Below are 14,283 nucleotides of genomic sequence, written 5' to 3'. Positions count from 1 at the left end.
CAGCTCTGTATCGAAGCTTACTATTCTTATTAAATTCTGTTTCGAAGAAGTATTACTCGCACACCCCTATTAACTACACTTCTTTTCTCCATTTTCACGTTTTGCAGAGACCCGACCGTTTTTTTTTTTTTCTACGTAGTGAAGAAGGTTCCAGAAACAGACGTGGAGCAGCATTATTTGTGAAAGAAGGATTGCAGTGACAGGACTCCTAAATCATTCGCTTTCAATGATAGCACGCTGTCGGCTTTTCTTATAGTATTTTGGCTGCACAATGCCCATTGCATCCTATGCCTTGCCGCGGCGGCGCCAGAATTATGGAGGCGCCGTTGCTGGCTGTGACGGCCCTACTCAATCACTCGCGCCCTATGCATGCAATCCTGGCCGCTCCATCTGCGCACACCTTTCCTTAGCGTCGACGAGAGAAGCCGCAGCGCTATCTTCTCAACTCCCGCTTCGCTTAGGAGAGCCCACGTAAGTACTGGGCGCCGAATTTAACAGCACTGCAAAACGGGGTCAAAAAGCGCACCCTAAGAGGCTTCGACAGGTGTGCTCTTTGCACACAGGAAGAAAGAGGTGCCGTAGTGGAGGGCTCCGGAATAATTTCGCCCACCTGGGGATCTTTAACGTGCAGTGACATCGCACAGCACACGGGCGCTTTAGCATTTTGCTACCATAATAACGCAGCTGCCGCCTTCGGTTTCGAACCCGGGAACTCCGGATCAGTAGCCGAGCGCCCTAACTACTGAGCCACCGCGGCGGGGTGATTAGGGAAAATTAATAATAATTGGTTTTTTGTGGAAAGGAAATGGCAAAGTATCTGTCTCATATATCGTTGGACACCTGAGCCGCATTGTAAGTGAAGGGATAAGGGAGGGAGTGAAAGAGTAGGATTGGTTTTTGGGAAAGCAGAATGGCGCAGTATCTGCCCCGCATCTCGGCGGACACCTGAGCCGCGCCGTATGGGAAGGGATAAAGGAGGGACTGAGAGAAGAAAGGAAGGAAGAGAGGCCATAGTAGAGAGATGGTGGGGATAGTGGTTTTATTAAAAATAATAGTAAAAAAGAATTAAAAGATTTTTGCTAGCCCCGGCATCTGCCATCGATACTGAAGCACCTGAGCTGGGGCAGCGGAAATAAAGTATAGCAGGCAGAATGGAGAAATGAAATGAAACAGGTGAGGGGACAGGAAGAGAGGATAGGGGGAGAAGCGGTAGCTCAGTAGTTAGTGGAGAGATCCAGAATAATTTCGACCACCTGGGGATCTTTTAACATGCACTGACATCGCACTGCACACGCGCGCCTTGGCGTATCGCCTCCATCGAAACCGCAGCGGTCAGGTTCGAACCCGGGAACTCCGGCTCAGTAGACGAGCGCCCTAACCACTGAGCCACCGCGGCGGGCATCGTTCGACATCCGGATGATCCCGTTTCGGCCCGGAAATCCGTATCCGGATGACGGGAAATAAGTGCACGGATCACTGGAAAGCGATGCACGGATGTTGGCTCTAGGTTGTGGCTCGACATCAACTCAAGATCGTCGACAACGGCAGCTAAAAGTACTTGAAGCTTAAAAACTCCTCCCAATTCATGGATTGACCCCGGCAACACTCCTCGTGCTCTGCGAACTCAGATAGTCACGACAGCTAACAGCCGCTTGACTCCACCTTGGGGGATTTCCTTAAAGATTAGACTAACACCGCTCCCACTTCCACCGGTTGATCATTCCACTCCCACAGTACCATCTGATAACCGTGCTGGTTAGCTTAGTTATAAAAGAGACGGGACCAGAGGGCCGGTTATCCATGATTTAATCCGCGGACGACTACAAATTTTTATTCAACTATTAAGCTTTTGCACAGTTGTATAGCTGCCCTTTGTAGCCGAAGGGCTGCGCTTGAGGGAATGCAGACGTGTAGCCTAAATCCTCCTTAATAACATGCAAGAAAATGCATCATCGCTTAGGTATGTTCCGAGTTCGGACACTGCTTTCGAGCGACCATTAATTAGATCCTCGACTCACGAGATGACAACGTATATCACAAGTTGTGCTAGGCTCTACCGCCAAGCTTGAATTGCCCGATAAAATGAGGCAGTAAGTGTTTTCGGCGCCATTGACTGCTTTTCGAACTGAAGTGCTTTCAATATTTGTTGTATGCGAACAAGAATCAGGCTTATTCACGTTGTCTCTCGATACCTGAGACAGCGCGTTCCCTGCGAAGTAGTTTTCTTGCATATTAAATTCTGTATGAAACAGTCTGTGAGCATCTTGAAATTAGTCGTAAAGCACAGATCAAAGCAATGACGGACGTTTCTCGACGAAGTTACAGAAAAAAATATTAAATAGTCACAGGCCCAATTACAACTTCTCAAGTTCCTTTTTTTCTGCCACCGATAGTTTCAGACTAAAGAGGGTACGAGAGGTTGCTGTTCCCGCAGCAATCAAGGCTATCACAACTGTGCCGAGCTGCCATTTCGTCGGACAGCCACTGTGACCAGCGTTTCCTTCGTATTCTTTTTTCCACTTTCATGCCATTGATATTCAAGCGGCATCTGTTAAAAGCACGCTTTTCACTGCTGCGGTGTCGTCACAATGATTGACCAAAATTCAATGACATCACGCATAACGTTGCTGCAACGTGCCACAATGATTTGCCCGTGCATAGTGACGTCATGCTTTGAGCTATTGTAAGTAACTACGCTGATTGGTTTGAGCACAGACACGTCTCGAGTGGCATCAGGGAGACGTCACGCGAAGTGTACTTCAGAAGAGATATAATAATGAAGAAACAATTATATAGTCGCCATTACCAGCAGTGGTCGCTTAAATTTCACTTCATGCGGTCGCTTCATAGAAAAATCTGTCGGTGTCGTCGGCTTTGTGAGCAAACAATTTCCGAAGCAACCTAGGTGGCCAACCTAAGTCACGTGACCTTGTAGCGTTGTCACAACCTGCCCACCGGATTGTGAGCAAACTAACCACCTCCGCAGGTGGCAGTTAAACTGATGACTGGTCGCGGAAAGTTGCCCAGGAGCAGCAACCTGGGTCGTGCAGGCCCCACCGATGGCGACACAAATATTCTACTAGAACAGCAGTGCGACCGTAAAGGCACTACAGTTCGTAACGCCCCTCGCGTCGCATTCTGGCCGCTGACCTTGCGGCGTCCGACGACGAAGACGCGGTCGGAGCTGGCGCTTCCCTAAATAGCTTCATCACTTTTATTTTGTTTCTTATCGCATGTTCATCAACGCAATCATCGTCAGCATGACAACACCCACTGCACGAAAAATGGATCTCCCATATATATTCAATGAACTCTGTGCTGTGCCAGCTGCGCCCACCCTATCCGCACAACCTTAATCTCATCCGGCCATCTAACTTTCTGCCCCCTCCGCCCTGCTTCGCTTCCCTTCCCTTGGAATCCTGTCTCATACCATTAAGGACCATCGGTTATCTTGCCTTCTCCTCTCATGCCCTGTACCAGCTCATTTCTTGCTCTTGGTTTCGGCTAGGAAGTCAAAAACTCGTGTTTACTCCCTGATCAATTCTGCCCTCTTCCTGTCTCTTATCATTATACACATAATTTTTAAAGCGGAAAGCTTCACTACGCTAGGTAAAGCAGTCTTCGAGTAGGCAGCACAACGACCTTGAACGACCTTCAGCCCAGCCAAGGATAGCCGTGTATGACCATATGTGGTACAGTTATGGTGTCGAACCCTTGACCCCTGACCTTGACCAACGACTTTTAGTTTTCCTTTGACTTTGGCTGACCTTCGGGATGACCTTTGATGGGGTGATGTGAAGCCACTTGACATCTGATAGGGGTGTCGTAAGACCATGTGATACCACGTCACAGCCACATGTTCGTGTGGGTATATATAGAACGGCTGTCGCGAGCGTGCAGCGGAGCTGCCATTGGAGAGCCTCAGAACGCTTAGAGCCGCCGCGGTGGCAGAGTGGTTATGGTGCTCAGCCGCTAGCCCGTAAGACGCGGGTTCGATCCCTACCGCGGCGGTCGAATTTCGATGGAGGCGAAATTTCAGAGGCCCGCATTCTGTGCGAAGTCAGTGCACGTTAAAGAACCCTAGGTGGTCGAAATTTCCGGAGCCCTTCATCACGGCGTCTCTCATAGCCTGAGTCGCTTTGGGACGTTCAACGTTCATAAACCATCAGAACGCTTAGCAAGCGTGTATGCTTTTCGCTGAATTCCAGGGTTATCCATGTTAAGCAACTGCTAATTTTTCTATCCGTGGCTCTCGGAAGTGTCCTTAACTTTAATTTTTTTCTTAAACTGCCACTCGGGACAACGTCGTATTCATTAATTTTACATCGTCTTCCCCCTCAAATGTGATAATTTAGTGGCACGGGTGAGGTCTCCCGTCGACGATGTTACACTACAGCCTACCTCATATCTTATCGTGTTTCTTAATTTTCTCTGTCGAGTATATATGTACTTTCCTATTTATACTATCAATTCTCTTATCGTTTCATTCTTTTTATATTCTTTCAAAGTACCGCGAGATGCCCAACAATTTTGGACAAAACGATTTTTGAACGGGAACCAGTTTATGAACGCAATTTTTCATAAATTGCAATATTTTACCACAGCAATCAATATATCCGCCGATTTCCCGTCGGCGGGCTTGAAATCTTTTGCTATTAACGCTTTTGCTGGCGGCAAAAGCGTTCCCCATTGGCATTCTATGGAAGTTTGAACTGCTCGATGCGAGTGATGGAAACACTCTGAAATAAACATTTTGCTACACTTCGGATGACTCGACCATTCCTTCAAAATTTTCATAATAATAACATACAATATTTCAATATTCAAATATTTTTCTAGGAATGTTGGACGTGGTCAGTCGGGAACAACTGAGCCTTTTAATAATAAATGGTAATGGCCTCGTCGCTCCTAAATAAGGCCTCCACTGCAGTACACTGACAGTGACAGAGAGACCTCAAATCAAAAAACTTTTTTTTTTCATGCGAAATGGTTACACCCATTTATTCTTCTGCAAAATGGTACAGAAAGATGTCCCAAAGCGACGCTGCCAGGATACCTCCTGTCACTTTCGCAAAGAAATTGATGTGATGAGCATTTCGAAAACAGAATTCAGAGATTTTTTCCTTTAGTTGTTTAGAAATACGGTTGAAAAAAGGGTAATTACTTTTTTTCTTTTCTTTCTTTCTCAAATGCTACAATTGTACTACCTATGCACTACCTTTTATGGATTTTTTTTTCTCAAGTTTGATCTGTATGCTCTGTGTACCTGTTAATTCTTCTGTTTGGTTTTATAACTGCTGTTCTTTCAAATCTTTGAAGTATTTTCAATCATGCATACTTACACTGCGTTTCGTACTTATACACTTCACGGAAATTGTCTTTCACCAATTTTAGTGATGTATAAAATATCCATCTAAACGTGTTTTTTTTTGTGTGTGTGTATGCTGATCTGTATATGTATATTGTATGAGCTGCTGTTGCCTATGTAAACAAGGGAAGTGGGAGCCTGTCAAGTTGCTGTTCAGCAGCTTTTTCTTCCATCTCCCCGTTTTGTACAAACATGAAAATAAACCGTATTCGTATTCGTACTAAACGCCTAATACAATAACAAAACAATTGGCGTAAATGCAACGGTATAATTATGTTATAATCCATGAACAAACATTTCAAGCAGCAATTGTATAAACAATTCAAAGAGAAAAAGTAGTGCAAGAATGCAGTTGTCACTTTGCCAACAAATATATTCTTAATGTGATGTGAATCACGCATTGTTTTCACCTCAGTACTTTTCCTCCACCCACAGCAAGCACCAGCCGCGCTATCTACAGGAGCAGATTATGGCACTAATATTCGGCGAGAACTTGCCAGCTAGGATGGACGTCAAAACGCTCTCTCGCCGCTCAAAGCTGATGAACGCAGAAGGGTATCACTTAATCTACAACGTAAGTTGGCCGCAACGTCAAAGTATGTATACTACGGGTCACTATGGGTAGCCCAAACGCGGGCCTATAGCGATGAGCAAGTTGCCCCAGCACCACTGTCACTACTGCACATCACAATGTGCGGCGTAATGATGGCGCCAAAATAGGCAGCCGAAGTATTATATTAATGAACGTCCTCCTAACAACTGCAAACAATGGCTGTCGGTTTATTTCTCGCAATAGTACCCACTCGCAGTGTTGCACCTCAGGTGTCAGCCTACACCTTAATTTAGATAAGTATGTTGTTAAGGCTAGCTAATGCAATTTTTAATACCCGTTAAGATTGGCGAGTCATGGGCATCCGAATTAAGAACACAGGACAGACGTTCTTACTAGCGATTGTCCGGACCCGTAGAGTATCTGTTACGGGTACAAGTTGCACTTATTTTTGGAAATGTGGCGGAGAGTTTGAAGGATGCTTCACTCCCGCCACCGGCTGGCCCGGTATTGCACTACCTCCGGGATCGGCCTTGTCTTTAGCGCGTCTTTACTATCCTGTCTTTCTATCCCATCTTTCAACTTTCCTTCTATCTGCACGTGGTAGCGATTGTGGCTCGGCTTGAGCCAGTGAGCAGGCCTGTGCACTTTCCTTTCCTTCATTTCTTTCTTTCTTTCTTCCTGGCAGCAAAAGACAGACGTGTTCTTAATGTCCGTCATTCAGTTCTCTCAGTTCTTGATGGCTTCATCGGCGGTTTTCCATGTGTAAATGTCTGTAAAAGACAAGAAAGTCTAAGACAAGAAAGTCTTTTACAGCGGTCTACATTTTGTGACGGAGAAATTCTTTTCAGCTGCCTTGAAAGTACACGGCGCTTCACTGCATTCTAAGGTTATATCCAAATATTTATTGTTTACCATTTTGTTTTTGCTACTTTCTGTAATTGCGTAAAATAATATCCAACTGCTGCCAGCAATACAACAGGCTCTTGATGTGTAGAGTTCTCAAGCTATTCAAAGATATAAATTTTTCAATTTCTTGCGTAAAAAAATATGCACATAAATATATTTTGCATTATATAATTATATTTTGCAGTGTTTTGACTAGTTGCTTGCAGTGCAAAGGCTGCTTTGCTCGGATGCATTTCGAAAGCGGAAGTATTTAGGCAGGATGTAGCCAAATTTTTTTATCCACAGCACCGAAGATAATCTGATTTTCGATGTGCTAAAAACTGATATGGGTATTACTAACGACCGGGTACAAAACTCTAATTGCAACTAGACCCCTAATTCTTGTAGTTAAAAAGTTAATTACTAAGAATTTTGATATTGAGACTTAAGACGATTCGCCGGTTTTCTGGTGTCCGCAAACAGCGGTAGTACTATGGCGCAAAAGCCATATTTTTACCCCAGAAAGCCTATTTTTGAAAATTTTTGAAAGTATTCTCTGAATCACCTGGTATATAAAGATGGTGGTACAGATAAACGACCTCTGCCTTGAACAGTAAATGTGATTAAATATAGCCTTCACAGAGCACGTGCGCCGAGGTAACAACCTGCCACTCCTTTTCACCATATGCTTACAACAAGTACTCACCTTGTTGGGCTGAAAAAAAAAATGAAATAAAGGTAATGGAAGACAACTTATTAAGCTCCCGTTTTCTTATGCCTGTTAAGAAAATTAGGGAGAGAACTGCAGCTCATAGTCGAGGAGCCAAGCATTCGAACTTTAAGTTGAAACTAAAAATTAACGTGCAGAAAAGTAAAGTAATGTTAACGGTTTGGAACGAAAACAACTGTTGACGACAGGGACTGAACCATGTCCCGAACTAGTTCCAAACTGTTCCTCCATACGTTCCAGTAAGGGTTCACTTCCAAGATAGTGAAAATATGGGGCCGGTTTGGAACAGATTCAGGGATAAAATATGGGCTTAGTTCCGATTTACGGTTCTCTTGCTGTTCCGCCTCCACTAGCTACCCTCCACTATGGCACCTTTCGTCCTTTCTTTTCTCAGTCCCTCCTTTATCAGCCTTGCCTTACGACGCGGTTCAGGTGTCCGCCGATATGTGACAAAGATACTGCGCCATTTCTTTTCCCGAAAAACGAATTTTCAGTCTTCACTATTGGCTCGTGGGAATTGATGAACACACTCGTGCGCTGATGAAATTCTTAAGTGTTAGCCGCTGGAATGTTAAAAAACTGCCCATCGGCGGCCTGTGGTTACCTTTTCATCCGCTTTCTTATTTGTTAACTTTAAGCGATAAATTAATCACACTATTAATTTGTATTGATTTCACATTGCGAATGAAAGAAAAAAAAACCCTATGCTACTTGGTTTAAGTGGCTGTGGCTTCCGTCATGTACGTGCTAACGAGCACCTCTTTTCCCTTCATTTGTCTGCAGCCACGAGTGTCACTCGGTCATTTTGAACAGTCCATAAATGTATTCATTCTGGGTTCTGCAAATGTTACTTCTGTGGTTGTGTTTCCTTTTATGTACGCAACTGATCCTTTGACAGGCCAGTTGACTCTTTAACCCGTTTCTGCAATTGACGCAATCGACGCAAAAGGTCAACTTCAATGAAGTGCAGCGCGCTGCTGCATTTGCCATCTTCGTTTGGTGTCCTCTTGCAATGGAGTTTTATTGGTTTATTTAAAAGATGATGCAGAAGGAAGAAAAAAGATGTTTCTCTTGCCGAGGCATATTTATCTGAAAAACTGTCTGTGCCCCCCAATTCTTGGCCAATCCCCGTATGTGGGCATGTGCCGTTGTATGAAGGCAACAACAACAGCAACAAGATCTGCTACCGTAGCCAGAAGCACCGGAAATTAAAGGCATAGGCTGGGGAAAGAAAAGGGGCAAGTTGGACCGAGAAAGGAATGTCAACATCGGATGGTCGATACTGCAGTTTTGGTATAGTCGGATGCAACTCAAGAACCAAGCTGCTTTTCCCCGCCACAGAGCCCGCTTCCAGCCAATGGCATTAGCCGATTCCCATTAATGTCCTAGCGTGGCAATGCTGGCAGAAGACTACATATCCTCAACAATGGGGGGAGGAGACTATCCCCTTTCATCTACCACTCCCTCTACTGTCAGGCTAGCATGTTAATAAGAAATGGCCGACACCATAAGCTGGAAGGGGGTCTTTTGACAGGAAAAAGCCGCTTCGTTCTTGAGTTTTATCCCACAATATAATGTCTTTTTTCGCTATTTTGACAATAACTTCAAAAATGTGCAAACATGTTAGAAGTGTTCCTGCTTTGGAGGAAGCTCAGTGCTCATGCGTAGTTTAGATAGCTTACTCTATTCATGATGCCACTGCGGCCGCTTCTAGGAAGTAGCGAAACGTGAAAAGTACCTCTGATCTTAGATCTCACTGCAAGGTAGAAAATTCTCGATTAACGGCAATAAATACGGCGCCTTCCAATGCACATTTCATCGTAGCCCACTGTGTAGCTTTTCACCACGATAATTATGCTGCGAATTTTCCCTCTGCTACGTTAGGAGTATGAATCTTAGCTGGGTGTTCCGAGCATCGTCGGGTAAGCTTATCGCTCGTGCCCGCATAAACAGGACCACTATGCACGTTCCAGACAAACATGCAAGAGACCCAACAGCTGTACCATTTTAGCGTACACGGACGCCGGACAACAAGGGTAGTTACAAGTATACGTGCGTCCTCAGACGTACACTCCTGATTGGTGACCTCCAGGAAACCATGCAATGTGATATCATACGTCTTTCTCTTCCACTCGCCACCCATGCAGTTGACTCCAGTTTTACGCGATCCAGGTAAAGCGGTAAGAAGAGATACTTGGGCAATTTTTAGAGCGAAAGCTCTACCTTCGCACCACAACTGCCAAGGTCGTTTGGCGCGCCTTTGACCTTGTGCAGTCGGAGCGGATGTGTGACAAGTGACGTAATAACACATGACTCGCTATGGAGAGGCGCCGCAACTGTACCACGTCACTAGCGGGGGTATAACAGCTGCTTCGCTCGCACTCGGTCGCGAGGAGCGGTGGTGGCTTCCTGGCCTTACGGGGCTGGGCTCTAGGGGCTCTCGCACATTTGGCTAGGGCTCCTTGCCACCACGGGTATCTGTTGCTAAACCGTCATCGTCGCTTCTGATGACGCGGTTGTTGCGACGCGCGTCTTGTCTTTTCATCTTTCCTCTGACATCTCTTTTATCTCTCCTACTGTCTGCAGCGATTGTGGCTCAGCTTGAGCCAGTGAGCAGCCCCGTGCTCCTTCCATTCCATTCTTCCTGCCGTCAACACAGCAACGCTCGGTCGCTCAGTCTCGCCATGGATGAGGCGCGCGCCGGACCGACTCCGCCGTCAAACCATGTGTAAACATTCTTAACAGAGCTTTCGCTCATATCACTAGGTTGAACAAGCACTAAACCTCTACTATTTTTTTATGACAGTGTAAAGAGTATAAGACAGTGTAAGAGTTATAGGTGGGTGGGAGCCAAGAGAGGTCCTGGCGAATTGTGGCAAATGCTTCAGTTGCTGAAAACCACGCGCATAATGTAAAAATAAAAAAATGTAAATTAGTTTTTAGAGGTAACGAAATGACACAGTCTTTTATATATATCTCGGTGGACACCCGAACCGTGCCGTAAGGGAAGAGATAAAAGAGGGAGAGAAAGAAGAAACGAAGAAAGAGGTGCCGTAGTGGAGGGCTCCGCTAAAATTTCGACCACCTGCGGATCTTTAACGTGCACTGACATCGCATAGCATACGGGAGTCTCAGCGTTTCCCCTCCATCCAAACGCGGCCGCTGCGGTTGTGTACTGGATGAAATACACAAGTAGCAGAAAGATCCTCAGGCGGTACAAATTATTCCGGAGCCCTCCACTACGGCACCTCTTTCTTCTTTCAGTCCCTCCTTTATCCATTCCCTTACGTCGTGGTTCAGGTGTCCGCCGAGATGTGACAGATACTGCGCCATTTTCTTTCCCCAAACGCCAATTTTAAGCGGTGACGATCACTTGCGTATTAAAATAAAAATAATTACTGTTCGTTGCGTATATAGTTGAGTCGAAAGCAATGCCCGCCCTCAGCGTTGCCCAACTACTAAATGCCACTTATTTCAACGTTTTTTGTTTTGTTTTTCTCTAATCCGCTCCCCTCTCCTCGTAGCGACCATTTGTGGGCACAGATGTGAAGAGAGAAACCCCAATCCCATGTTTCGCCGGACTCTGCATCGCATTCCTTGTATACACCCGCGCGGCAAGAGAAAGGTGAGTGCTAAAAGCTGCATCTCCACGGTGGATGGGCCTTTCTCCTGCTCTCATATAGCGCCAGCTGTATCGGATGTTTAACCTAAGGTGCCCTGAAATTATTGAATATAAGCTTTCTGAGAGGGAAGAGTGTTTTTATCGGCATGTCGCTGTCGGCTATGTAGCGCTCCAGAATGCAGCGAACACGTGCTAACTAGTAGGCTGGTTAGTTATTACTGAGCAATTTACTTTTTATCCATTACTGTGGCCTCTTTATTTGCTCAGACGCTTGCAGGCAACACCAAGTGATATACCAACATCCAATTTTAGAATTTTGAAATCGCAGTTGCCTTCCGCGTTGTGGCCCAAAAAAGTTTGGCTATTTCGACGAGTTATACTCGCTGGAGGGGTTGCTTTGCCTGCAAGCTCGTCTAAAGCGCGTCTATCTTGGCGCGAAGTACGCGAAATTGGCTGGACTACAGCGCTGAGGGTAACTGCGTCTTCTAAATTCCAAATTGCATACCAATCAACCAATCAGCCGCCGCAGTGGATGAGTGGTTATGGTACTCGGCTGCTGGCCCGAAAGACGCGGGTTCGATCCCGGCCGCGGCGGTCGAATTTCGATGGAGGCGAAATTCTAGAGGCCCGTGTACTGTGCGATGTCAGTGCACGTTAAAGAACCCCATGTGGTGGAAATTTCCGGAGCCCTTCACTACGGCGTCTCTCATAGCCCGAGTCGCTCTGGGACGTTAAGCCCCCATAAACTGAATCACACCAATCAACCAATCATTTATATTTCCTCAAGAACCGCTTGTTAGGGGCATTACATAACGGGTGGGTGATTCGATATAGTAAGTAATTATGCACTAAGATAATGACAAATAGCTGTAGGCTGTGCGCGTGAAGTTCGCGGGACAGGTTATTGTTGCAATGTCAGCGGGAAGGCCATTCCAGTCCGCGGCGGTGCGAGAAAAAAGTTGGGCTGAGGCTTAGCTAAAGTGTTAAGCCTGTATGTCGCGAAAAGCTTCGTGGCGATGCTCGTGGTTTAGCTTAAGGTTTCATAAATGCTGCTTGAGCCACCTCCAACGATACCACTTCTGAGTCTTCTTCTCCTCCTTCCATGGCGAAAGGAGAGACGACGGAGGCAGCGCGCGGCGGCGACGACGGCTGCGGCAGCAGCGACCACCTGTGCTCCGCGTGACGTCACTCGGTTTCGCGCACGCGCAGCTATGGCAAATCTGAAGTGTGGCTCACGCAAAGCCCAGTGTTGACGAGCCTAGTGAAGCTTTTCGCTTCAAAAATGAATCTGCGAAGGTGACGGTGCGTGCCCGTGGACGGCAGATCTGGAGTGGAAGGAGAGTTAGGTGAGATATGCGTCCAGGAGGGACCATGTAGAGTGCAGTTCGTAGATTGCTGCAAAAAACTTGTGAAATAATAAAACACTCGCTGTGCGGCGGCGCAGCTCGAGTGGCTGTATACCAGAAAGCGATTTCAGATGCTAAGGCGCCCGTGTGCTATGCGATGTCAGTGAACGTTAAAGATAATAATAATAATAATTGGTTTTTGGGGAAAGTAAATGGCGCGGTATCTATTTCATATATCGTTGGACACTTGAACCACGCCGTAAGGAAAGGGATAAATGAGAGAGTGAAAGAAGAAAGGAAGAAAGAGGTGCCGTAATGGAGGGCTCCGGAATAAGTTCGACCACTTGGTGGTCTTTAACGTGCACTGACATCACACAGCACACGGGCGTCTTAGCGTTTTTCCTCCATAAAAACGCAGCCGCCGCGATCGGGTTCGATGCCGGGAACTTCGGATCAGTAGCCGAGCGCACTAACCACTGAGCCACCGTGGCGGGCATTCGAAATTATTCCTGATCCCTCCACTACGGCACCTCTTTCTTCCTTTCTTCTTTCACTCCCTCCTTTATCACTTCCCTTACGGCGCGGTTCAGGTGTCCGCCGATATATGAGATATACTGCGCCATTTTCATTCCACAACATCCAATTATAATATGTAACACTAGTGCTATAACTGTACGAAGAATGAATATAATAATAATAATAATTGGTTCTGGGGGAAAGCAAATGGCGCAGTATGTCTCATATATCGTTGTACACCTGAACCGCGCCGTAAGAGGAGGGGAAAAGAGAGAGTGAAAGAAGAAATTTAAAAAGAGGGGCCGTAATAGAAGGCTCCGGAATAATTTCGACCACCTGGGGATCTTTAACGTGCACTGACATCGCACAGCACACGGGCGCCTTAGCATTTTGCCTCCATAAGAACGCAGCCGCCGCGGTCGGGTTCGAACCCGGGAACTCCGGTCAGTAACCGAGTGCCCTAACGACTAAGCCGCCGCGGCGGGTGGGGCAGCATCACAGGTTAACTATTCGGCATACCTCACCCCTGATCATTTAAACTTCCTTCGAACACAGGTTTTGCCCGGCTGTTGGAAATAGAGAATTCTCAATCGGCTATGTGTACAACCATCACACGTGGGGCCTTTTTTCCACCACGTGGAATGACGGGAGATGGAATGGTTACAACGAAAAAGACCACAACGGATTCCCGGCCAACACGTATCATTATGTGTACTACTACTTCAAGGATGACCAGACGTTACACGTGAGTTGGAAGTTCACCTCCTTAGTACGAAAGTGATTGCGGTATCTGTGCAGTTGGCCACTCCCGTTCACCCCTAAGGCGTCGACTTCCTCGCCCACATAGGCACAACTCGATGACATTTCTTTTGCAGCATCAGTTCTTATGGGGCAGCTGCATAAGCTGATCGCGTCATCATCACGAAACCTTGGCAGTACTTGAACTACGGTGTAAGAATATGTTTTCAGTCAATTGTACCGGCTGGGTCACACCACCTGTTCAAAAGTTTGGCATTGCGTTCATGGATCGGCTTCTTCAATGGCAACCACACTGCAACGCTTTCGACGAATTCAAAAGAGGTCGTATTTAATGTGCCTCGGCGAGGCGTAAATTGCCAACATTTAGGCGGCTTTAAAAACCGCCCATGCTGGGGAACAACGACAAAACACAACATAACCAAACTACTGATAGCACTAAAACCGGCACTTAGAATAATAGCGAATGTATAATAGAATACTCACGCACTCATACTTTATTGAGTT

The 14,283-nt window shown here is 46.2% G+C and overlaps 1 protein-coding gene across 1 annotated transcript in view; it reads left to right on the top strand.

Annotated features, from left to right (window-relative positions):
• Positions 1-353: 353 nt before the first annotated feature.
• The window catches only part of LOC144109462 (uncharacterized), a 38,206-nt gene continuing 24,276 nt past the window's right edge, over positions 354-14,283 (top strand). Inside the window, exons 1-4 of the mRNA XM_077642272.1 lie at positions 354-471; positions 5,804-5,942; positions 11,061-11,161; positions 13,576-13,765. Of these exons, the coding sequence (XP_077498398.1) occupies positions 5,838-5,942; positions 11,061-11,161; positions 13,576-13,765 (396 nt within the window). The 5' untranslated portion in view covers positions 354-471; positions 5,804-5,837. The remainder of the gene's footprint in view (positions 472-5,803; positions 5,943-11,060; positions 11,162-13,575; positions 13,766-14,283) is intronic.

This window comes from Amblyomma americanum, chromosome 11 (genome assembly GCF_052857255.1).
Source record: "Amblyomma americanum isolate KBUSLIRL-KWMA chromosome 11, ASM5285725v1, whole genome shotgun sequence".
NCBI classification, from domain to species: domain Eukaryota; kingdom Metazoa; phylum Arthropoda; class Arachnida; order Ixodida; family Ixodidae; genus Amblyomma; species Amblyomma americanum.
The sequence above is the reverse complement of the archived record's forward strand: the minus strand, read 5'-3'. Positions and strand labels throughout refer to the sequence as shown.